The 26808-nt window shown below is 43.2% G+C and overlaps 1 protein-coding gene across 1 annotated transcript in view; it reads right to left on the bottom strand.

Annotated features, from left to right (window-relative positions):
- MIGA1 (mitoguardin 1) overlaps positions 1-26808 on the bottom strand; it is a 725941-nt gene that overhangs the window by 469512 nt on the left and 229621 nt on the right. Inside the window, exons 6-7 of the mRNA XM_086936331.1 lie at positions 23044-23180; positions 12363-12486 (exon numbers count right to left, since the gene is read on the bottom strand). Coding sequence (XP_086792457.1) covers positions 12363-12486; positions 23044-23180 — 261 coding nt within the window. The remainder of the gene's footprint in view (positions 1-12362; positions 12487-23043; positions 23181-26808) is intronic.

The raw sequence follows: 26808 nt of genomic DNA, 5'->3' as shown, positions 1-26808 counted from the left end.
ATGTATCCTGGTTTTGTTTAAATATATTTTGTTAAAACAAATACACATGAAAAAAATCCTACGGCATAAAACATATATGCAGATGCACAGAGTAAATATACTATTCATTGCCATTGTTGAGGGAGGTCATCGTGACCCACCCGAGGCTTCGTCTATGATGAGTCACGGCCTCTACCCACACTCAACAATGGTGATAAATAGCATATTACGCTCTATTCATCTGCACGTGTACTATTTATGCCTCGGAACTGAAAATAAACGTGGCCCTATAAAACAATGTTTAGATCAACTTTCCTAAAAAATATTATATATATATATATATATATATATATATATATATATATATATATATATATATATATATATATTCACTGGAAAAACAGGTTAAAGTAATGTAAGACTTCTGTGAATATGTCAGTTAAAACATAGCATTTAAAAAAAAAAAAAGAAAACCAAAATTCACCAGCTGTGGTTTACTAAGCTAACTAGAACATGTGCCCCCACCATGCCCAGTGTCCTTATTAATGATGCATTTGAGATGTTATCAGCGATGTCATTGAACATGTAATGAGTGATGCAATCTGTGATGTCATAAGCAGAGCATGGCGAAAGGACTATTTCTAGTTAGCTCAATAAACTATATCTGGTGAATTTTAGTGTGTTTTTTTGGGGGATTATAATGTTGCATTCTAACTGACGTTTTCACTTTAACCTTTTTCAATAAATACCTAGTGTTTGTTTAAAGTAAAAATAGACCTTATTACACCTTTACAAGGATCTTTATTCGCTTAAAAAATACATAAAAGAAACATACAATTCATTGTAAAAATTCCCAAATTTCCAAATGTTAGCATCTCTATGATGTCATCTTAAATAACAATACTGTGTAAAAACAACTTGCCATTAAACCATGTGCAAACATTCGAAAAACAACCCTGAGCTTACTACCACAGGGAAGCTAGTGCCAGGGTCAGGTAAAAGAATGTCTTCCCTCTGGAAATTAGATTCTGCTACACTAGGGACCAAAGAAACCCCATGAAATCCTGAGGGAATAACTTTTCTAGAGTGGGAACTAGGATGCGTTGTACGGTCTGCCGCACAGCTACTAATGTTGGCAATGATGTGGAGCAAATCGGATCCCTACAACACAGTCTCAGCTTCACTGAAGTCTGAAGAGTCCACAGCAGGGTTGGGGCGTTAATCAACCTATGACAGGTCAGACAGAGAGAGGAAGCGGTTAAGTTACCATACTCAACCCCAAGCAGGTGGCCAAAGGCTACCATGCACGCAGTGGAGTTGAGCGCAGGGTCTGGCCTTAAGCCACATCCTACACTCACCCCTGTGGGCGGCAAACCCTCATGGGCACCCACCATACATTTTTTTTGCAATTCATTACCCAGTCCCTTGGGAGTCCCTTGGGATTATGGCAACCCTCCAATTTTTGTTCTTTTCAGTTTGGGCTCAGGGGGTCCTTCCTTTGAGACCCTCCACGACAGCTAGGGGGTCAGTGTATCTATATCCAGCCCACCCAAGTAATTTTTCAAAAAAAGTCTACTGTCCAGTATCAGGCACCTTGATCTAATATTGACTATGTTAGTAGGAACTGGAAGGCTCTTGCCCGCACAAGCAGTCTTGGCTCGGTGTTCAGAGTGGGAGACTGTTTTTCTGTAAACAGACAAGTCGAGGAGAATTAGGACTATTTGTTCTGTAATTACCTCGACCTTGGATCTCCAGGCCCCGCTAGAAAAACATAGTTGCAAGGGTAAGCCCACTGCTCCTTGGTTTACTAACCTCCTAGAGAACTTGAAATTAGCAAGTAAACAGGCAGTGAGAAAATGGAGGAGAGGATATAAGGAGGCAGATACGTTTTTGTGGAAACAGAAAATTGCGGAATATAAAACCGAGATTAGAGGTTAAGGCACAATACTTCTCTCATTTGATATGTAAAAGTTCCAATAGCACTATAAGTATCTTTACCATTCTGAACAGCATTACTAAATCAGAGTGTTCTAGGAAGGCGATAACCAAATGGAAACAAGCCTTGGTGTCTCCTCTGCTGAAAAAAACATCCTTAGACTCGGAATGTGAAAAAAACTATAGGCCTATTTCTTTGCTACCTTTCCCCTCAAAAATTGTAGAATGCACTGTTAGCACTGCTCTCTCTGCATATTTGGAACAAGCTAATGTACTGGAGGAGGCACAATTCGGCTTTCGACTGGCGCACGGGACCGAGTCAGCACTGGTGACGATCATGGACGAGCTTCGGAGGCAAACGGACAGGGGTCAGGCAGTGGCATTGGTCCTGCTTGACCTGTCCGTCGCCTTCGATACTGTAGATCATAAGCTCCTGCTGGATAGACTGAGTGGGGCCGGAGTGTGGGGTCGCGCCCTACAGTGGTTCAGCTCCTTTCTGCAAGACAGACAGCAGGCGGTGTCTCTTCCCCCTTTACAGTCTGTTTTTTCTGAGATACAGCATGGTGTGCCTCAGGGCTCAGCGATCAGCCCAACTTCATTTAATGTTTATCTAAGACCTTTAAATGATGTTATTAAAGCACACAATATTAGCATAGTAAATTATGCAGATGATACCCAATTGATCCTTTCTATGGAGGGTGAGAATGCGACCTCTGGGGAAGTATTTCATGAGTGCCTTCGGGATACAGCCTCCTGGTTACGAAAAAACTCATTGTAATTTAATGCCGGCAAGACATAGGTGATTTACTGTGCAGCATCTAAGATTCCACCTCCCTTTCCTGACAATTTCTGGCCTCCGGTAACGCCAATGATAATACTGCCAGTGCAAACAGCTCTGAACCTAGGATTTGTATTTGACAGTAGACTTACGTTAAAAGCTCAGGTAATTAAGACGACGGCTTCTTGTTTTGCAATAATGCGGTCTCTTCGAAAAAAAATTCCTTTACTCCCTTTTCAGGCTCGGGCTCAAGTTGCATGATGTACAATACTTAGCAGGCTTGATTACTGCAATGCCCTTCTGCTAAACTCTCCGGAATTTGTACTGGATAGACTGTAGAGAATCCAGTCAGCAGCTGCCAAACTAGTACTGGGTCTTCCTAGAAGAGCCTCGGCATCTGCAGCCTCAGCAACACTCCATTGGCTTCCCTTGAGACAGAGAGTACAATTTAAATCTCTCTGTCTGGTTTTTAAAGCCCTTCATGAGATTGGTCCTCTATCCCTGCGTAAAAAATTTGACTGGTACACCCCTTCTAGAAGTCTTCGCTCCTCCTCGGCAAGACTGGTGAGAATACTTAAATTTAGAAGACTGTTTGAAGTGGCTGCGGCCAAGCTCTGGAATAGTTTGCCCTGTGAAATCAGACAAATTCAGGAGCTTTTCTCTTCCAGAAAAGCCATTAAGACCTAGCTATTTCCTACATTCCAGGTGCCGCCACACTGTACACACTCCCATTCCTTGAGCTGTTCAGCACCAGGATTCCTGTCAGGCGATAGTGCGCTTTATAAGTTCCACAAAATAAATAAAAATAAATAAATCCTGTAATGGCCGCCACTGCATTACTTTTAATGTTGCTGCCAGCTAATCAGAGCGCTCCGTCTGATAAAGCCCCTTCAACTATTCAGAAGGTATCAAATTTTGAATTCAAGCCCAACGGTATGACATTCATAAATGATTAACCTTTTCTCTAGGCTTCTCCTCATTCAGCTAAGGCTCCTGCATAGGTCCTAACTCTCTGGTCCACTACTGGTTCGTATGGTGTACAGTACAGATGGTGGGTGTTCCAAGCAATGTGGGCAGGAGGGTACCTTTATACATACACTTTGGGATGCACGACTATTCAACAGTAATGGGCGGCAGTAGTGAGATTCATGGAGGGGGTGTTGGGGCAGAAGATAGACTGTAATATAAAGCTTGCCATCCTAAACACCTGGGGCCCCCTACTGACCTAAACTCCAAAGAGCGTATATGGGTAACTGGGTTTAATTGTGGCAAAGCGGAACATCGCAAGATTGTGGAAGGCACTTATCCCGCCAAATATAGTGGATTGGAGTAACGATATGGACTGGTGCACAGTCACAGAGAAGACCATATATGAAGCTAGACGGTGCCCCGCCAAGTGGACACACATCAGGGACAGATGGAACGCTCACAGTGGAAGGATATGTGAGCCTCCGAAGACGAGGGAAGAAATCGCCACACAAGATCTTAACACGTTATGATTGTGATTACTATATTGTTGTGTCGCCATCATAATGCTCTGTCTCCCCCCTGTTGCACAACCAGTTTGCCATTCTATATGGATAATGCCTTTCTTGAATGTCATACCATGATTTCAATAAAAAGAACTGTAAAAAATAAATATTAACCTTAATTTCTCATAAACTACAGAACGGATCTGCACCAAATCATAAAAAGCATGCTTTCTGGGTAAAAAGCTAGCTTTCTGGCAAATTTGGAGTACTTCTGTTTAGCAGTTTCAACTGTAATGCTGTCTCAAACCACATATGGAAATTGGAAGGGGAAATTTTCTCCTCACCTGCTTGACGGACCTCCCTGAAACTTCCCAGGAAATGTTTGTAAAGATTTGTCAAATGGCGCCAACATTATTAGCAAAACAAAACAAAATCTATTTCCTATGATAACTAGGTGCTAACTATTATCACACAGTGGGGACTCCCGCTGGGTAAAATATATAATTCACAGATGTGCCCTAAAGTAACTATAACTTGCACCTTCCCCATGCACAAAGTCATCAATGATGTTATTTCAGATGTTGCAGCCATGTTATCAATAATCTCATAGAACATCTCATAAGTGATGTAATGTTTGAGGTCATAAGCAGTGCATGGCGAGGGCGCGAGTTATAGTTACTTTAGAGAGCAAGTTATATTTACTCGAGATAACTATAACTGGTACTCTCCGCAGCCCTCTCAACATAAAAAAGGCTTATGACACCACAAGGCTCGACAAAATACATTTAAAATCCCTCAAAGGGCATTATGGGGCTCTCCTTGCAAAGAGCCGTTAATAATAAATGCTGCTCATTTATTATTCATTTTTTTATTGACTTATTTTGGGTGTCCCAGTGCCAGACCGGGACACCAATGTTTTATTTCTGTTGGGGGCCACTGGGGCTTCCCCACATCCCCCACAGCCCAGCTGGTTACTTGACAGCACAGGAGCTGGCCTTTTATTTCATTTCCTTTCCATAGTGAGGTAGGTGCCCCTGTGCCAACCCAGGGCAACCAAATGTCCCATGCTGGAGGCTGTGGGTAAAGCCCCTGGGCCCCCGCAGCCCTGCCGGCTCCCCTGCCTGCACCCATCTACGGTGTGGCAGGAGCCGGAATTTCTCCCACCCTGTGGGAGCGGTTTTGTTTTGCTCCCATCAGGCAGGAGTCATTCTAAGTTTCCTCCCTGCGAGAGAGCAGGCAAGGAGAAACTTCTGTGCAAATATCTGACAGGAGCAGCTTTATGCAGGGTGGGACCGTATTAAACTTTCTTTCCTGTGCTCTCATGTGCAGGGAAACCTCAGTGTGCCGAGGATTGGGGTCTCGGGACACTGTAAAAGAGCCAGCCCTGGGGGGATGGGGTCCCTAGGGCCATAGAATGGTCGGGAAAGGGGCTGCATACCGCCCTCCCCAATAAAGTGGAAACTGCCCTAGGGATAAGGTTCTCAGGTCTACTGGCATATCAGGGAGGGGGGCTGCATATCCTCCTCCTCTTCAATTATATATTGGTCCTAGGAAATGGGGTCCCTGCAGCCTCGCAGACAGTTGGTAGAAAGGATGTATGCCCCTCTCCTCTTTATTTTAAAAACTGCCCTGGGGGATGGGTTCCATGGGCCCTGGCAGAGGATTGGGGAGGTGGGTCGCACCCGCTCTCCTTAATGTAACAAGGCGGCCCAGGATCCATGCTTTTTTATTTTTAAAGTTTTAGGGCTGGTTCGCAGACCCACTGCGAATTTGCAGCAAAGTATTTTTTTTACATTTATTTTTGGCCCCAGGAGGGGTCTCTATGGGACTTCCCCTCCACCTCCCAACACAGGTCTAAGGAGGCATGCTATCCATACCCTGCACCCCCCCCCCCCTTATATCTTTGTTTGAACCTTTTTTGTAGGAAAGAAGACAGAGTCCCTGAGTCCTAAAAGGGCTTCCGTCATATCTTTGATGTTGTGGTGTCAGCTAATCAAACTTTACCCGTCAGCTCCCCGGATCCTCCATGCCATGAAATACCTATATTTTTCTAACCTTAATTTCTCGAAAACTACAGACCGAAAATACATAAAATAAAAATCACAAAAGCACACGTTATGGACCAAGATCTAGCTTTCTGCCACATTTATTGTAATTCCATTCAGCATTTCTTGCTGTATCAATTTCGTATGGATATATAAATGGGGAAAAAGCATTTTTCAGCCCCTGCTTGATGGATTACCTGGAAACATTCCAGGAAGTAGCTGAGGTGTATGAGACTTATTTTAAACGTTTTGTGAAAGTTCATCAAACGGGCGGCAAAGTTATAAGCACACCAAAACAGGATTACCTATGAAAATGTGGTATTCACTATAACCATTCAATGGGGATATATATAGCTTAGGCGGCAATTCTAGATCATAGAGGATTAACACTATTTTTTACATAAGTTACTTAACATCTCTACTGAGTGACTGAATGGTTTGATTTTCTTTGTAAGAAACAGATATGGTCCTAGTGTGTCTTAGCGTTTTTTGCCAATGTGCTAGTGTCCAGGGTGAATCCAAGTCAAGGATCATGTCATGGAGCCAGGGTTGTACCTTGCCTCGTTTATTCCTGACAAATAACAGGAATTCGGTCTTGGTTGGGTTGCGCGTTAGGTATAAGCACTTACCTAATTGCACTACTCACACTCAGGTGTCCCTACATTGTAGGGAATGCCAGACAACTGCTCATGCCTTGGCTGAGAACTGTTCAAGAACATAGTAATATATTTGAGGTAGCATATAACAAAGCACACAGGGAAAGAGACAGATTCCTCAACTGCAGACATCGGAGAAGATCTGAGCCGCATTGTGAAACGGGCATACCATTCATGCTGGAGGTGCAATCAAACCTTTTCACTGTTGCACCAGGCGCCAACATGAACAGTGCAGCCAATTACAATGATTGTGCTGCTCTTAGGGCACCTGTGAACTTGCGCTGCCCTGGGCACTGCGCATTCAGTGAAATACTGAGCGGCTGCTTTAATCAGCCACTATGTGTTTCACTATTCAGGCGGAATATGCCTGCACTTTAGTGAGGGGACAGAGATCCCACTGCAGGTGGGTGCAGTGACTGACTGTACCCGCCTGCAGGTGGAAGTCTGGGGGGTCCATGGGACCTCCTTTGTTTTCTCCAGAGCACTGACCTCAAGGGTTAAACTGACAGTGTTCCACCTTTAGTGGCTGACTGTCAGTGCGCCCTCCGACAGCTTCTTTGCATTGCACCCATGTCCATAATACAGCCCTGGATCAGGGGCAAAGAGATTTACTCATTTGCTTGGGTCATGGATCCAAGCAACTGAGGAAATGCGCTTGCGAGATAGCGCTGGTGCTACATGTGGTCCGGTACTACCGAAGGGGCTGCACAAACGTCTATGGCCCGATCTATAATACCAAAGTGTCCTGGGGTGGACAAAGCGACCCTACATATCTGTTGACCCCAGTGCACTTTGGTCCATCTGCAATCCCAGTGTTTATTTGTATTATTGGAATGCTCCCCTAATAGCATAACTCATGACACCATAGCCAACATTTCAAAGCTGGTTCTGCTTCATTTTCAGTGAAATCATCTGCATATGCGGTTCAACATAGATCCCCATAATCTACTCTTTTATTTAACATATCCATAGGCCCACATATTCCTGCAATACCAACTTCAATTTACGCACCCTCCTAAATGCCCCCCGTCTAGTAGTATCCATGTCATAGTACATGATACAATTAAAAGCACCAAATATCAAATGCTCCCCCTCAGATTCAAGAAGTTCAATATTTATCTTATCCATAACAGTAGGGTCGTCTATATATGAACCATAGACAACACAAAACATGTATTTCCAGTTTTATATAATTAATTGGGCAATAACCCATATACCACTTTTATCTGTTGAGGTTTTAAAAATGTATTTTGTAAAATAGCAACTCCCCCGACTGACACATTTATGTCAGAGCTAACGACAACATTGTATCCTAATTCTTTAAGTACATTACGATCCTTATAGCATATGTGTGTCTCAGATAGTAGAACTATATGCGGGTTATACATTCTTAATTCCTCATAAACTAAGTGTAGTTTGTTCTTACTATTTAGCCCTGCCACATTCCAAGCAAGACACCTTACTTTGTCCATAACAGTGACTTTCTCATCTCCCCCTGCCTCCGGCGCATAAAAAAAAGAGAAAAAACATAAGAAAAACACTTTGCCACTTATTGTCTTCTGAAAAACTCACCTCATGTCAATTTTACTAGTTTTACCCACTCCATAAACCCCCCAACCCCTAAACCCTCTTCCCACCTCATTCCTTACCATCCATACCCCCCTCACCTACTCCCTGCATCTTCGTAGAGGAGGAATCCTCTCTCTAACCTACTGCCGTTGGTTTGGGCAGCCATAAAAGTTACAGCACTTCCCACCCATCTCTCCCAAGAAAAACCTCCCCCACAAGTATCCCCAATATGGCCATTATTAACACAGAGAAACACAGAAAAATAATTCATTACCTCAGAGGAGGAGCAAGATGGCGGACTGAAGCCGCCGCGGAGTTGCAGCAGTATCCCGCTCTCCCACTTGATGCGGAGTACGGCGTACGGAGCATAAGCGCCCCAGGAAAACTTACTTGAATGTGAACATGGTGAATCGTTTGAGGCAGGAGGTGATCTGGGCTGAGCCGCCGCCTGAACAGCAGTGTATACATTGAGCAAGGAGCTGGAACGAGCCGCTGGAACGAGACTCCGGGAATAGCAGATCCGCAGCCAGGTGACCGCGGTACAGGAGTGGAGAGTTGCGGAGGTTGATCGGAGCTGAAGCGGAGTATAGAGGATTGTGGTTTGTGCTCGTAGCTGGACACGGGAAAAGCTTTGGAGGCCGCAGGATCGAGACACCCGGCTAAGGCGGGGGGAACCGCTAAGAGCCGAGAGCCATAGCAAGCCGCGCTGGGAGTAAACGCCGGGAAAGACAGCTGAAGCGGGTGAAACCACCAAGAGCCAAGAGCAATAGCAAGCCATAGCAAGTGTCAAGATTTTGACCCAGTGGAGCCATAAGAGGGCCCAAAGCACGAAGAGCCTACATGAAAACAACTCATCTTTTCATTTTTTGATTTATTGCTGATACTTTGTTGCACTACATGGGCCACATCGTATCGTGGAGGAACAGTGGCAAATGGCTGAGAAAACTCACGTGGGCCCAGCTTTGATATCGGCACTCTTAGGCAAATTCTGGCTTTCTATTAGATTTTGAGATTGTACAGAGGTGGCCTAGAGGATTAAAGACACAGGTGAAAAAGATTTAAAAAATTGGTTTTCCTTCTTTTCTTTGCTTAGCCCCAACATCTGTATATTTGGTTTACTTGCTGCACAAAAAAAAAACCTCCACACTGCTACTCTGTTATATTGCCACATTGCATGGTGCATGGTATAATGTGGCTAATAATTATCTACGGTGAAGCGGTGAAGTCTTGAGGGAAAAAGGAGGCGAAAAGAGCTCAGTGTTTTTTTTTTCAAGAAAATTCTTTGTTACACCTGGTGCTTTTATCTGGACACTCAGTTTTCCAGCACATTAGAAGTGATCTAGCCGTGGTGGGGGAAGAGTCTGGACTTGGATCTGATGCACCTCAACAGATTAGCCTCACCGATTGAAGACCTAGAATATTATATTAATACTACATAAGGTGCAGAGATAAGAGGAGGAAACCCTTGGATGCTGCGCTTGAAAGGGACTCGGGTGTGGCTATTATTGCGGGCGAAATACCTGCTCCTTGCAAAAACCTCAGGACATCTGGAGCCACCTTTGTCGGCTTCTATTGTCATATATCCAGTCTCTTGCCCCGCAAAGGCTAGTACGGAGCAAACTACGCAGATAAGGATACAACACTCTCAATATAGTGTGATGGCGCCTAAAAATCCGGCGAGATCTAAGAGCTGGTAAGAATGTGGCAATTGAAGAAGCCAATAGTTGTGTAAATGAAACAACTGCACATGAAAGAACAGGCTTGCCTTCGATAACACCCCCAATACTACAGCTTCCGCAGGCAGCCGTAGATCCGGGTAGTAAAAATGGAAGTGGGAATATACAAAGGCTGAACACCAGCAATATTGTAACCCCAACTTTGCAACAGGGCAATACTGCGACTTCTAAAGATTTGTCTTGTAGTACGACCCTCGCCCCACTCCAAACTCAAACTCCTGCTAAAAAGTCTGCGGAAACAGCAGTGGAACCGACTAGTGTATTGACAAAGGTTGATGGGTTAGAGGTAGATAGAGATACAGATGGAGTTATGGTCAACGAGTCACTGCTAATGGATGTGAAAAGTATAACCTCAGCATCATCTACAGCTAAAGGTCACACAGATCAACCCGAAACTGTATGTGGGAGTGATTTGCTTATCTGCCTGGATGTATCAATATCATTCATCTGTACTAATTATGAACAACTCTACCAAAAACAACACTGGGTTAAGCATAACACAAAAGCTAGGGGAGGAGCTGTGTACAGCTATAGATAGAGCTACTGTAGGGGATGACTCACAAATTGACTCTGAATTTAATGATGATTTCGAAGATACGGATGATATAATTCCCGGGAAAACTCATAATATGAATAAAGGTTCTGCCGCAAAAAAAGTTAAAGGAAAATCTAGAATTATTTTTTTTTTAAACGCACACGCAAAGCGGGGTAAAAGTGAAAACATATCGCTGACAACAGTCCTCTACGAAAATGGGTGCAAGCCAAAGGCGGGGTAAAGACGATGGTACTACGGCTATCAGGGAACAGCCCAGGGGAAGATGCGCCTAAGGAAACCCAACCTAAGTGTACAAATACACCTGACAATGGTATATCAAACATGTCTGATCAAAATCGTTCTCAGACTATACTAGATACTAATGGTACGACTTATGATATGGATAGCCTGAAGGCAGGCCCTAATCCAACAGCGGTCCAATCACAGAGTATAAGCGAGACTGGGGCCACTAAGGAGGATGCATCACTTAATATTATTGTCCAACTCCTCAATGAACAGAGACTTGAATCTCAGCAACACTATATGCAGATGCGTGAAGATAATGATAAAATGCAGCAGTCTCTAAATACTCTGGAAAACTAATTAGGGGGTCTCACGCAAGAGGTATCAGAGCTACAATAAAGGGTTGCTGATACTGAGGAACTCTCTAGTCGCACACAGACATGTGTGAACAAGCATGAGATTCAGATTGCAAGTTTGCAAAATAAAATTGAGGATATGGAAAATCGACAAAGAAGACAAAATCTCCGAGTCTTCGGGATACCAGAAGGGGCTGAGGGTGGAGATCCGAGAGCATTTATGGTGCAGTTTTTCCAAAAAGCATTTCCGGATTTATCAGACTGGGACTGGGACTCGCAGCTGCAAAGGGTTCATAGATTACCCTTAGTTCAGCACAACGAAAATAACCAATATCCCCGGCCCTTTCTGATTTATATGGGTAATTTTCTGCTAAGGCAGGCGGTGTCGCTGAAAGCTCGACCTAATAGACCAGTCACCATAGAGTCGATCACTTTCTTTGTTAGATCGGACATAAGCAAAATTACCATGGCGAACTGCTGGAAGCTACGACAATTTGTTGATCCAATTAAGGCTATGGGTGGTCAAGCTTTCTTGCAAGAACCAGCGCGTTTAAACGTTTTTAAGAATGGTCACACATTTTTTTTTCTGATGACCTAGAAGCGGAAAAAATGGTTGAAAATGGCAGAGAGAATCTACTGAGAAATCAGCAGAGTAGTAAAACAATTTCGGGCTATATATAATGATTTAAAATGTTAAAGAGTTAAAAATGATGCAGTTAGTGGTTTAAAAAATTGCTGACAGTGGTTTCTCTCTCTTTTCTGCCTTGTTCTTTCTATGGTGTTAGATAACAGGTAAGTCCCAAACGTGGTTAGCAGTAGATGTACTGTAATGGTAAATATTACAATGGTAAAAATATGTACATTTTGAAATATTTAAGGATTCACATTATCTTCTAAAATTATAGTTATGCCCAACTTTATATCATTTGGCTTTGAAGACATTTTAAATGAAAGGCACTCAAATTTAGGTTTCTCAATTCTGAGGCTCGAACACACAAATAAAATGAACATTAAAAAAAAAACATTCAGAGGATTTCTTTTACAGTAAAATCTCTTACCCAGGTCATTCGCTAAAGAAGCTGGATCCGAAGTTCCAAGGGTGGCCTCAAACTCCTCCTGGAGGCGATAGGCTCGCTGCAGTAAAGATTCAAGTTTATGAATGAAGTCTGCACTGATGATATCCTGCAAGGAAATGTATTAAATTGGCGCTGAAAAACACATTCCCAATTTCTTAGATTTATTTCAGAATTCATAAACGGTTGCACGATCTCAAGAGTTTGTGCATTACATCTTCAATTTAACAACCTGGTGCTCTGGAGTGGCTCTATCAAGCACAAACTGGACGTTTCATCTGAGGCTGACAAATGGGTGTCCATTTGAGGGCATGCTTTAGAGATGCCATCGACATAAACCACAAGAGATCCTTTTAACATTTTGCCTGTGCTGCCACACAGTGGCAGAACGAAGGCAAAGCATATTGTGATTAACTTTGAAAAGTGGTCAGCAGGTCACTGAGCATACCTCAGAACCTGTTGCCATGCCAACTGAAACATGCATCCCTTCCGCTTGCATAGGCAGGAGACCATGTGTAGCAATGTCTGCACTGCCTTTTGCTGCCCTAGAATACACTGGCAAAAGGAAGCAAATCCGTACACCAGTTTTTCCTGTTGCCTGTTCTCCCCGTTTTTTGCACACCCCCAAGTCTGGCATTTTGGTCCGTGTTCTTGATTCATTAACCTTGTGTTGCCCTTGTGAACTGCCTGCTAGACTATCCCAGGCTCCAACATGAACTCACACCTGATCCTTGCACCTCTGCTTCATTTCGCCCCCTGACCCATATTTTCATTCCACCTACATTGCCCCTACTCATGTCCAAATTATCCTAACTGTTCCACTCCCCATGCCCTTGTTCCTCCCCTCTCCCAGGCAGCGCAAGTTGCTCCCCTCCCTGTCTCGGAGCATGGATCAGGAGCTGCATAATGTAGGGTAAAGAAGCAACAAACCCACAGGAGCAGCTGGAAGAACTAGAAAGAAAGGTAAATTAAGAAATACAATATCAGTATTGTGTGTGGGGAGATTGTGTGTGCACGAGCGACTGCATGTGTGGTTTGTGTGTCTGTGCATGTTAATATCACTGTGGAGGCGAGGTGTGCGTGCTTTATAGTGGTACTTCCTAGCAATAGTCTGACCTGGGCACAATGGTTGTATAATGTGGCAAAATGCAGGCACTGGCGCAATAGTGGTAATTTGCAGTAAAACGAAGTCCTTGACACAAAGGTGGCAATCCCAAGCAACTTGCTGTCTGTAGCACACTGCTAGAAATCTCTGTCAAAATGCTGGGCCTAGCACAATGATGGTAATTACAAATGCAACTATTGGTTTTAATCTCAGCACTCCAGAACCTGTTTCCAATGTTTTTATCAGTGCTTAATTTGAGCCTGTGAATTCCGGTGCTTGGCACCAGTACGTAAATGTCAGCACCGGGCCTTGTGACAGTCTGCCCAACGGTGGCGTTGTCTACCTAATTAGGGAGGAACTCAACAAAGGAGGTTTATTATTTGAATATACATTAGCAATGACTAATAACTGCTACCCAACCCATTCTTATAGCTTTGGGGGCCTAGAATAGGCTGAATTGTCACACTTGTTAGAGTGTGATGGTTAGTAGTTGAGTAAGTACTGTCGTTGGCAGCGCTGGCAGGGGAAATGGAATGTGAAAGCTGCAGTGGCCTCCTGAAGAGGGAACTGGCTCTTATGTTTTTTTCACAAATTAAGAACTGGTTTTTACAATAGGTGGTATTAGCCATAAGGCAATTTATCTGCACAAATCCCCAAATTCAGATTATAGGACCATTAAAAGAATAATCATATCACAATCAGCTCTAGCTGCATGCTTATAAAATAGCCCACAACCAATTGAGACCTTGATTTTTGTACATTTCAGTATATTTGGCTCTTCTTTAATCATGTACAAAAGTTCCAACTAAAATATTTATTTTCAATCACATTCCTGTGTTTTAATAAGAAGGGCAATCCTACCTGGCACGTGGACCAGGGTATGTATGTATATATAACAATTATCCTGTGGGACTCAATCAAAATTATGTCTCAAAAGGAACCTAGAGTTACTTGGACGTAGTCATCTGGCCAACATCAATTACAAAGAAGATAACACAGGACTGATATAGTTTGCATCTTGTAATGTTTTGACTCCAATCAATTCTAACATTCAACAAAATAAGTGATTATAGTGCAGGCTGCACAGTGCTCCATTGGCAATTACACCTGTGCACACTTCAATAGGGCTGCATGAAGTGCAATTAGCTCCACCACATTCTTGTTGAAGACTACAAAGAAATGACAATGTCGGCCCTTTTGCTCGATATTGTTACTGTTTTGATCTGTATAGGACCAGGTTTGCCGCACTTGGTATGAAGAGGATTGGTACTGGTTCTTAAAGAATATGCCCCGGGACTCAAACATATGACTGGGATAGTCCTGGTAAAGCAATGGGAACGTCCTGAAGAGACCCTAAAAGTCACACATGGTCGAAACATCGACAAACCCTCCCTCTCGGTTGTTATGTTATGTTATGTTATATGTTGATTTGTATCGCGCTCTGTTAGTCGGGACTGTCCTGGCGCGGTGAGGAGACGGTGTCTGAGTTAGCGAGGAGACAGCTATTCAGAATGTGTGAAGAGGTGGGTTTTTAACAATTTTTTTAAATTGGTCAGGTTGGGGGAGTATCTTTTAGCATCAGGAAGGGTGTTCCACATCTGAGCTCCCCGTACCGTCAAAGATTGCCCCCCCAGGCGAACTCTCTTAAATCTGGGGACAACCACCTGCCTTCGGGAGGCAGATCGCAGCTGACGGGTCGGTTGGTAAAAGGCAAATCTTTTTGCGAGGTAGGGCGGACAAGGTCCATGCAGGGCTTTATAAACGAGTACCAGAGCCTTAAAACACACTCTTTGGGCCACTGGAAGCCAGTGTAGCTCCCTCAGTTACTTACGAACGCTGAGCCTTCCCAGGAATGTTATAAAGGAGTCTCACCGTCGCATTCTGGACTACCTGTAGCTTTCTAATCAGAAAGTCAGGCGCCCCGATGTAAAGGGCATTCGCATAGTCCAGGCAGGAGAGCACGGGTGCTCTGGCTACCGTTTCTTTGGCCGCTTGGGGGAGAAGGGGAAAGAATCTTCGAAGGATGGTCAGGGAGCCAAAACAAGTCCCTGCCAGTCTGGAAAACTGGTCACGGAAACAGATCGGCACCAAACCAGACTCCTAGGTTCTTTGCAATCCCACCATCTCCCTTGGGGCAAGGTGATCCGCTGGGCCAAATGGACTACCTAAAGTCAGTTGGAAATCGGCCATAGAGTAAAATTTCCGATTTGTCCTCTTTGCACTTGAGGCAGGCTCTTGCTAGCCAAGCAAATAACAAGGACAGGCATTGACGGACTCCTGATGTGCAGATATTATCCTTGTTCCAGGTAAAGAGAAGTTGGGTGTCGTCGGCGTATGCCATTATCTTCGCACCCAAGTTCTCTGCCAACAGAATCAAAGGGGTCAAATAAACATTAAATAAAAGGGGACTCAAGGTCGGCCGTTGTGGTACTCCAGTCCCTACCCTGCGGTTAGAAGAGTGGAAGGGGGGTAGCCAGATTTGTTGAGACCTGTCTGAAAGGAAAGAACTAATCCACCTAAGGGCCGAGCCCGTAATGCCAATATCCTCCAGCCTAGACAAAAGCTGGAGGTGGGGCACCGTATCGAACGCCGCAGGGAGGTCCAATAAAATTAGAGCCGCTCTGCCGCCCCCGTCCAGGCACTCCCTAATGGCCTCTGCCACCTCCACAAGCGCAGTCTCGGTGCTAAAAGAGGTACGGAAGTCCGACTGGGCCGGATGAAATGCCCCAGAGGATTCCACGAACCTCTCCAGCTGCCGAAATGCGGCCTTCTCGCATACTTTGGCAAGGGCCGGGAGAAGGGATATGGGCCGGTAGTTGGATGTAATCAGCGGATCTGCTGTAGGTTTTTTGATCAGAGGGAGGAGTTTGGCTTGTTTCCACTGGGAGGGAACCATTCCTGAAAGTAATGCCTCGTTGACCAAAGCAGTAACCATAGGGGCAACTACCTCGGCCACTCCACTCAAGACCCTTGCTGGGCACGGATCTGCTGGGGACCCCGACTTCAGTGCTTTTAGTATAGCCATCACATCCACCTCCTCTACATTTATGAACTTGGACCTCGCAGCTTTAACCTCTGTTACTTGGAATAGTGAAGGCGAGGGTAGTCGATCGTGTAAGAGTTGATCGACTTGCAGAGGAGGGGGCTGGTCAGAGGGGTTGTTATGGGTTATTTAACTTCAAGGGATTCATCACTGATATATACAAACCTTGTTATGAATTTTACCAATCAATTTATACAACCACTGGGAATTGTTTGGTTTTTCTAATCTATGTTATCACCATTGGAATACTGCGTCGTCTGCACTATGATCACTTTTTTGTTGATTGTTAGACTTGATTGGAGTCAAAACATTAGAAGGCCTTATGGTGGGCCCTCTGTAATCCACCTCATGGTGGGCCATGGGCAGACCCTCTCTAATCCTGTGTACATCAGATGCATGAAACAAAGTGGATATGTTAACAGACAGCCATTTTAAATCTATTTACTTCAACACCTTAGATTACTATGAGAGATTACATAAATCTTGCATCCCGCTGTTTATCATGTTCAGGTTCCCATGATGGCGATCTAGTCTAGTTTGGGTTTTGTTGATATAAGTTTTCTGTAATTGGCGTGCTCACATCACTTATGTGTACACTCAAGCCCAGGAGCCTCTATCACAGTGTATGGCTGTCATCTTCATTAAGGCATACTGTTATTGCTTCATATTAACAGAACAATAAACTTTTGGTTTTCTTCAGCTGCATTAGGAATAATCAAACCTGTTCTCGAGGTCAGTGTACAAGTAAGCATTTCAACACCACAAACTGATAGGGCCTTCTAGATTGGAGCACCATAAATACTAGCACCTGTGAACAGAATATATGAGGAGTTCAAATTTCAAGGGTATCTGAATAACTAAGAATGGTGCAGTCAACAGAGATTAGTGGCGTATTCTCTACAAATATACAATTGTTTAGTCCTGATGAAAGCTCCAACACTTTTAAAGAGCACTGAAATATATTTACTCCATTTTTTTGCCATGAAGTATATGCATAAATAGCCCTTCATGTAGAAGGGTAACGTTAACAAATGCTTCTTTGCTCATTTCAAGCATTTTTACAATTATGATGGTATTGAAGTGGATACAACATTACCCAGTAATAAACACAATAGATGTCCCAGGGAGAGAGATAAAATAATGTAGATGAGCACCTGTTTTTATTTTATTTTTACCCGACAATCTATTGATGTGCTACAACATGCTACTGGGCCCTTAACATCCTTATATTTTTCTAGGACAAAGTGCTGGCAGTATTACTATGGTCTCACAACGCCAAACAATACTTTGCAGATCCCAACGGATTGTCATTACATACAGTTGCAGCAGCAGTTAAAGCAGCCAATGAAACCAAATAAATTTACCAATCATTGATGATAAATGGACCAGAACCTTTTTTTATTTGAGCAAGACACCTAGCTAGTCTAATAAAGTATACACCTTCACAGTGAAATAATTATGTCCTGAAACAACTCCATGGGATTTATAGAAAATGGCTGCTTTCACACCCATTTAATTATTGAAAGTTTAAAACTAGGGTGGTCTAAAGACCTTAAATTCCATTAAACATTTTTAGGGTATTTAAGGTCAATGAAACAAGCAGAGTACCAAATCTCAGAGACACGTCTGTTCATCCCCCTACCCCTACTAACCGCCCCCCACCTACTAAATTTACCAATGATTGATGATAAATGGACCATACCATTTTTTAGTTGAGCAAGACACCTGGCTAGTCTAATAAAGTAACTCATACACAGTAAAATAATTATGACCTGAAACTGCTGTATGGGATTTATAAAACATAAATCCATTAAATATTTTTTAGGGTATTTACGGTCAATGAAATAAGCAGAGTCTCAAATCTCAGAGACCTCCCAGTTCATCCCCCAGCCCCTACTAAAAACCCCCTCCCCCAGTAACACAGTTTCTGCAACCAAATCTTGGAAGGAAAACCTAAAAACTTAAAAAGATAGACATCTACCCTCAAGGACATAACAAATAATGCACATTTGACAGAGCCACCACTAAGAGGATTACCATCGACCTTCGATCACCACAATCAATGTCCTCTATGAAAAACAATTCTTCACCATTATCAATACAAGCAGCACATCAGGATCACCTTTAGACCCAGTACCCCAAAAAATGTACGATGACCCTTTTATAGGTAAACTGTTTGATAGAGCAGTTTTGACTCAACTCTCCAATATTACAGTGGAAAATACCTTGATATTGGATCAACAATCTGGATTCATGCCAGATAGAGGAACAGAGTCAGTCCTCATATCCATATACGAGGTCTTAAAACTCAGTGGAAAAAAACAGAATGGCTGACCTACTGCTCTAGACCCATCAGTGGCGTTTGACACTCTCTACCACTAGACCATGCTACAGAGAGTCCATCATCCTGGAATACACTAAAATGCCTCAAAGACTGACAGAGTTTGGTAGTTCTACCACCTTTCATCTCAGACTCTCACACCTAACATTGTGGTGTCCCTCAGGGTTCTGTCATCTCTCATCTAACTTGGCCCAGTGATCGAAACTGATCAGATCATTCAAGTATGCAGATGACAAATTATTCTAAAAAATGTTGCCCTAGAATAACTCTACTAGTTAAGTTTTGACACTTGTTTCCTTCCCTTAGATGAACGGAAGATGATAAATAACCATCTAAAGCAAAAAATTGCAAAGGCAGAGATCTTGACTTGTAGACAATAACGCAAACGCTAGCATTCAGCCATATGGCCCAAAAAACCCCATGCCAATGAGGTCTCACAGAGTACTTTTTACCCAATGAACATACCACATCTTCCCACACCTTGGAAACCCCGAAGATCTAACTATCCTCACCCTTGGAAACCCCGAAGATCTACGAACTATCCTCAACCTTGTGATCTCCAAGATAGACTATGCCACTTGCCTATACATTTGGTGCACCCTGCTTCATCAAATTAAAAGACAATAATTCCAAAACACTGAAGCATGACACCTCCCCAGCCATCACACCAGAGAAACTATGACCAGAGTGCTGCAAATACTCCACTGGCTAGCTGTAGCCAGATGATCAATGTTCTACATACTCTGAATCACCCACATGGCATTTGAAGGAAATAGACCACTATATTCGAACAGTACATTTAAGTCATATCAATAAAACAGGAAAGTAAAGACAACATACTATTAACCACACATGTTCATGGCTTAGCTTCCTACCCATGTGGATAAGTGTAGTGATAGTAAATGCTATGAAAATCTCATAATACAATACGTTGTAATACACTACATGTACCAGAGTGCTAAGGGGCGACCCGGAGGAGAGGCTAGTGGTGTGCAATCCATCTTGATTGTACTTAAACGGCTCCCGTGAGCCCTGAGCTGACGAGCTCTTGCAGACGTACCTGCGCGCCGGAGAGGCATCAGGGCCTGTGACGGTTACTTGGCGGCCTTCTTATCCACCCCAAACACTGCTCTGCTGACGAGGGAAACTGTCCCGAAACCCGGGCCATGTCTCGGGTCCAGAGAACTTGGGGATAATGAGTAACTACTCGCACCAACTGTGGTGAACTACTTTTTACTCGTCCATCTACATGCACTACATGTACCAGAGTGCTAAGCGGCGACCCGGAGGAGAGGCGAGTGGTGTGCGATCCTTCTTGGTTGTTGTAATACACTCATGTTAGAGGCACAATCTTTGTCAAACTATGCTTTGTCGTTCTAGTCTAGGGGTACCTGTCAATTTATGGCCTATTCAGCCTAGTTTGTACAGCAAAAGTGTAATGGTACATCCATTGATCACTAGGCAATAATTACTTCGAGGGTTAACTTCTGTCTGCACCCCTGAGCAACCATGTCCCAGATGCCATAAATGTGCTTCAGTGCTTAACGTCAATGGCAATACACAACTGTTCGACTTCAGAAACTCTGGAAAGGCAATCTTGCCTCAGGAAACCCTAATGAGGATGCTGATATAGGTACCTTGAATCATGCCTTTTCCCCTTTTTTCAGAGTTTTGTTTCCTTACCCATCTTACTTGATATCACTTGGTCGCTCTGAGGCATTTAACAAGGTCAATCACAAACACCGTATATACACTTTAATTAAAAGACTGTATACATTTTGATGGCAAACTTCTTCAATGGTTCAAATCTCATGTAGTCAATAGCTTGCAACTGATTAAAATAGATAATTTTCCAACTCAGTCTCACTATCACATGGTGCTCCCGCAAGCTCTGTCCTCGTATCAGCAGCTGCCTCCAATCTCTATCTCAAAGAGCTCTGTGATCACATAAAAATATGTGGCATAGATTATCATAAATATGATAAGGACAATCTGCTTTATTTGAAGATTTCCACTCCTGCTGACATTTCCTTTTGGCTGTGATTCTTGACAACATTCACTCCTGGAGAACATCTCACCACCTCAAGTTTAACACCCAAAAAACGGATTCCTATTCCTCTCGCTGCACACATCCTTTACCTCAGTTCAGAAATGGCTAGACACCACCGACATCGTAGACTGGTCCCCAAGCATTACTCAGAGTGCCAGATCATCTGGCTTTATCCTTCACAATAGATTCAACCTCCAAAAACATAGCAGCACCCACGGCAAGCAATGAAAATCATCAGCCCAAACTAATCAGAAGAATTGAGCCTTTCTTATCGGCACAAGATCGAATCATGTAAATCTCTAGAGTTATCCAAGGTAGAGTATGGAACTTCTGTTCAAAGTGCCATTCTTAAAATTGTTTGTTCACCTTTCATTGCTTCCCTCCATGCAGCAACCCACCTGAAACTCAGGGGCTGGCTATTCCAACCACATCACACTTTTAATTAATTCTCTGAGTTGGTTTCTAATTGAAGGCAGATCCACCCCCAGGATTGCCTCCATTGTTCAAACACTCATCCACTCTGACCACACACAAAACCTAGCCAAGAACGTAATGCGCTTTGGCAGCTCCCAGCAACCCGAAACACCAATTTTCAATAAAAAAACATAACTAATGCACTAATCTATATTTGATTTTGTTGTCCAATTATATTTGCTGTATCTATTCCATTATTTCATTTTGTTAAACTGGTTGTGTTATATATTTAGAATCATGCATACTCTGTTTATCCACTTGTTCTATTCCGATGCTCAAAGGGATTGTATAATCCTGATAAAAAAACAAATAAATACATATTTTTGTGACCGCGATTGCCAGTCAGTGTAGTCAGATGCCATAGAGTGTTATCATATATTTTCTTCTATTCTTCCAAGACGGTTTCTGAATATGTGCTAATACTAAACCTCTGTAAAAAAATATTCCACCACATTCAATGAAGTCTACCACAATGTTAGGTCGTTTAAACATTCACTTAGATTGTTTGGGGTACTTTGGTATCTCGTTTAACTTTCCTGATCATGAAGAAATAAAGAACTTCAAAGTCAAGCAGATATGACCAGGGTTCAATACTAAACACTGTAAAGTCCATCAACATAGTTGGCTAGATTCTTAGTTCTGACAGTGGGACATTAAATAATTCAGACGGATCTCCGAATGAGAGACCACAGACAACAGAATTAGGAGAAGGTAACCAAGTTGTTCGAACTTCTAACTTCTGTTGCTGCATATTTGTGCCATGCATACATTCTTGACTTATGCAGATCTCGTTAAGAAAGTTGCACCATTGGTTATATGACAGGGGGAGCAGTTGAACGAAGAGAGGGTTAGGTAGCAAGAGGTGACCACAAGCAATATTTTCAGTCCAAGAATTTCCCTTGGAGCACAACAAATGAAAAGTAGGGTTGAAGTTATATTAGAACATTGGAATGTTGGGAGCTCCATTGAAAACAATGGAGTGCTCTGGGCTTATAATGGCTGGTATAGGTCTGGAGCTCCAACATTCCAATGTTTCTTTGTTCACCGCTCTGGCTGTGAACAAAGGCTTCAGGGAGCCTGAGGGGATTCCAATTCCCTCGCGCTCCCAAAAGGCTTTGTTTTTTGTTAGAACATTCTGTCCTCTAGTGACAGAATGTTCTAATAGCCTTATAGCCCTTCTAGATGGGCTATACTGCTATTAAAGTCCCTCTCCCTTGTTAAAGGCCCTCGCCTTCGGCTCAGGGCCTTTAACGCTGGAGAGGGCCTTTAATAGCCTGTATAGCCCTCTACGTCGGGCTATAAGGCTATAGAATTCCCTCCTTGTTCTATAAACCATTTATTAGCAAAGGCTCAAGTACTTTGTGGACGCAAACACCAAGACCTGGGTGTTAGCAATATCACATTTTTCTCCTTATAACTGTGGTTTTGTTTTTATTAACATCCAGGTCAAAAGCTCTGAAGGACGCCTTTTGGTACTTTTAACTGTCGGCGTTTATTAAGAGCGAATTCATTGTGTGTGGCTTTGAGCTTGACATGTATTTGCAAGCTGCTCCATTAAATGTTTGATTTAAATCGCTGGCACCCAGGGGTTATGTCCACACTATACAAATATTCAGATACGCAAATCTCTTTTACATGAAGAGAAGCTCTCACCTCCACATTTTCTTCGGCTATGGCATCCCCTGCACCAGTTTTAATAGAGCTACAGCTTGCTTCATCTTCTGCTTTTCTATTGCGAAATGTCAGTGCCTGTTCCCAGCGGCGTAGTGCCTCTTCAAACAGTTCCATGCCTGAAAGAAAATCATGGGAAACACAGTCTGCATCACAAAAACAGAAAGCATAATTACAGGGTAACAATCAATATATTCAGATTCTTCTGTCTAAGGGCATAATGCCATACTTTGCTAACCCATGTGTCATAAACAACAGTATCACGCAGTACATTAAAATATATAAGAAGCATAGAAATAAAAAATACAATAAGACAATAGTCTAACTTGGAATCGGAAGGAGTGTTGCACTTAAAATCATATTGAAGAGACATACTAAGTAAAGCAGCTTACATAGTGCGATATTAATTATTCTCTTCAAATCACAATACCTAGAAAAACGAAGGGTTTTTTTTTTTTGCATTTTAAAAAGGAGGAACAATATTACAGTACATCACCAAGCAACAGACAGTAAATAAAATACTAACTTCATACAAATAGCGTAGAATGCATAAAGTGAAAACCGATATGGAGCAAAAATAAAAAAGACCTGTGCTGCTGACGTTTCAAAGGATAGAGGCATACAGTACTCTAATGGTGCAAACATGGAGCAAGAAAAGTCCTAGTGCGTAACCGGTAAATGTCATAACCAGGATACATATATAAGCCAAGGTGGCAGCCTGAAAAGGTCCAGGGCCCTAAAGGTTGTACATATCATTGTACTGTGGTCCAGGCTCGGATTGTTTCCAGACTGGACTACAGCAACATATTATATTTGGATGTGGCAAAAGCTTTATTAAAAATTCTCCTAACAGTCCAAAATATGGCAGCCCAACTACTTCTTCATCCACCTAGTTCCATTTCATCCGCTATCCCGCTACACACTTCACATTGGCTACCTATCGAACCCGCGTTAAGTCCTTTACTACATGCACAAGAGCCGTGCCAACACAGGGCCTGCATATTTGTGACTGTTGGTAGCTGGGTACCCGCGAAAAAGTACACTTTGATCAAGCGAGTAGGTTCTGGCAATTGTCCCCAGGATCAGGAATTCCCGTCAAGGTAGCAGATTATTTGCGTTTCTTGGCCCCAAGCTTTAGAACGATCTGCCACACTCATTGAAAGCATGCAAATCACTTACAGTCTTTCGGAAGCAGCTAAAAACTTGGCTGTTCCCACCATCCCTCTAATTAGTAAGGGTCGGCTTGTCTGTTATGTGCTGATGAGGAGGCTAGCGCTGGGACCTTTCAGGTAGCTATGCGCTCTCGAAGTCCAAATGAAATATTTACACAGAATCTCAGTAAAAATCCAGGCCAAGGGGGACAATAAAATTATGGACCAAGGCAGACATAATGCCTTCTACAACCCTATAGGCTTAGACAAAGCTAGCTCCTTCCAAGATTAAAAAAAACAAAGAAATAAACAAATAGCAGGGGCAGCATATGACACCATAGGTCGTAGTTATAGGAGGGGCTTTAGAAAAAGGTAGAATATTCTTACCACTACCCCCCCCCCCCCCCGGCCATCCCCAACTAACCAGGTCTCCTGTCTCCCTAGATTTAAATCACACTCTCCATCCACTTTGTAATGGGCAGCTATATCCGGGTCCCCCAACTCGGACTTGCCGCCCTTTACACTCATACAGGTTGATTTCCATTTTATTTATTGTTAGACCTCCATTTGGCAAATGTAGGGGGCTCTGGATTTAGCCAACTTGATGCAATACACATCCCTGCTACTGCCATAGCAATTAAAACAAATTAGATCTATTGTTTCAACGCCCCAGTGCCTACTGTGCCAACGACCACTCCAAATAACGCCATCAGTGGAGGTATTTGACTCCACTTCCCAAAGATCATCTCAATAAAAGAGCCAATCTCCCGAAGCAAAGGGATCTAGTGCCAGGCATGAAAAAAACATACACTTCCAGCCTGTCCTCCCCCACAGCGATGGCAGGAGTCGTTGGGTCTCCTATCCCATCTGTATAATTTAGCTGTGGTATAATACATGTCTTGAAATGCGGACTCTTTAACCCTGCTGACAACAGAACTTTAGTACCAATGCCAAGTGATTTCTGGAGAAGTAGACCCTCAACCCAGAGTTTAGATTCCCACTTGGTGTTTTGGGATTCCAAATCATCCAGCATATCTCGTACCAATAAATTATAGATAGCCCCAAGTCTAGCCCCTTTGTTGATAGCTTCTATAACTGGAATACAGTTAACCGAGAGCTGACTCGTGGGTCTTTTATTTTTAATCTGTTTTTATTAAGTTTTGCAGATTATCGAGCATGCACAGTCTGTACAATAGTTCAGGATATTGCATTGCATAATGACTGTTTACATAGACGTATTTGGCAATCCTATCAATCATAGTACACATTGAATTACAGTTCATTTACAGTATTCCATTAAAGTAACAGCTTCATTTAGGTACATATTGTGCTGTCTATTTTTGATTAGTGTGCCTCGGGTATACACAGTTGGTGTCATCTGCCTGCGGTTCATGGGACTTACTTACTATGGGTATATATCCTCTGCTTATGTTTGATACGGGGTGTCATTTAACTTTGAAAGCAGATTCTAACTATACAGTGACAAAATAATACTTAATAGGAGTGGGTCCGAAACGTGAGGCAGGCTTTCCTAGAGGCGATGCGTGTGACTTACGCTCTGGCGATGGTTGTTGGTCTGATGAGGGGTATGCATGTGTATGTGTTTTTTTCTCACCAGCTCCCTGAGATATCTTGTGTGTTTAGAACGCTGTGTCTATTGGAGTTTGAGGTGGTGTGACATCGTTTTGTGAAAGGGTCAAGGGAGTCAAGATTGTGTCCCAACTGGTGGCTAGGGGGACCTTGCGAATTCCTAGCGTGTCTTCGCGGCGGAATGCGACACTTTCCTCTTTGGCCCCGGTGAGCATAGAATTTCTCCACATTATTATGTTTGGGGGATCAGGGGCCTTCCACTTTTTGGTTCAGTCTTTTCACCACAGCCATTCCAAGGTCAAAAAACCTGGAGGTGACTGTTGTTACGCTTCCTCCAGTATAAGTGTGAGAGGTATACATGTCATTTGAATGAGAGGGTGCGGGCAGTGCATTGTGACAATGAGTCTGCTACCGCTAACCAGTATCCAGCTAGGGTGGGGCATTCCCACATCACGTGCAATAGGTTTGCATCTGTTTCTGTGCATCTGGGGCATGCAGCGTTCTGGCATTTGAAGTACTGGTTGGTTTTCGCGGGCGTGAGGTATGCTTTGCAAGTAATGTAAAATTGGATTTGGCTTAGGCACAAGTTCCTAGGGACTTGCGTCCGGCTCGCCAGTACCGAGGCCCATTCCGAGTCTATCAACTGACGGACTATGTCGGTTTTCCAGTGTTGACGGAGGGGCGATAGGTTAGCTGCTGTGTGGTGCATGAGTGATGCTGCAAACCATTTGGTGAGATGTCCTCTTGTCCCATAACATGCAGATATAGTATGGTAAGGTGCGTCGTTAGTTCGGTGGTTAAGTCTCCCCATTTAATGGTGAGCACCACTAATAGAGTGCAGTGGAGCAGGAACTGACAAAAGGGGTCAGGTCATCCTCTTCCACCAGTGTCATGTATGGAATTAGTGCGCCTTCGCTATATAGATCTCCTATGTCTTGGACTCCAGCCTCATGCCAACTCCTTAGTTCTGTTGCCATGGTAATGATAGTCCCTCTGGGTGTTCCCT

This window comes from Lissotriton vulgaris, chromosome 1_1, assembly GCF_964263255.1.
Source record: "Lissotriton vulgaris chromosome 1_1, aLisVul1.2, whole genome shotgun sequence".
NCBI classification, from domain to species: Eukaryota; Metazoa; Chordata; class Amphibia; order Caudata; family Salamandridae; genus Lissotriton; species Lissotriton vulgaris.
Note: the sequence above shows the minus strand (reverse complement) of the source record. Positions and strands in the feature narration are given on the sequence as shown.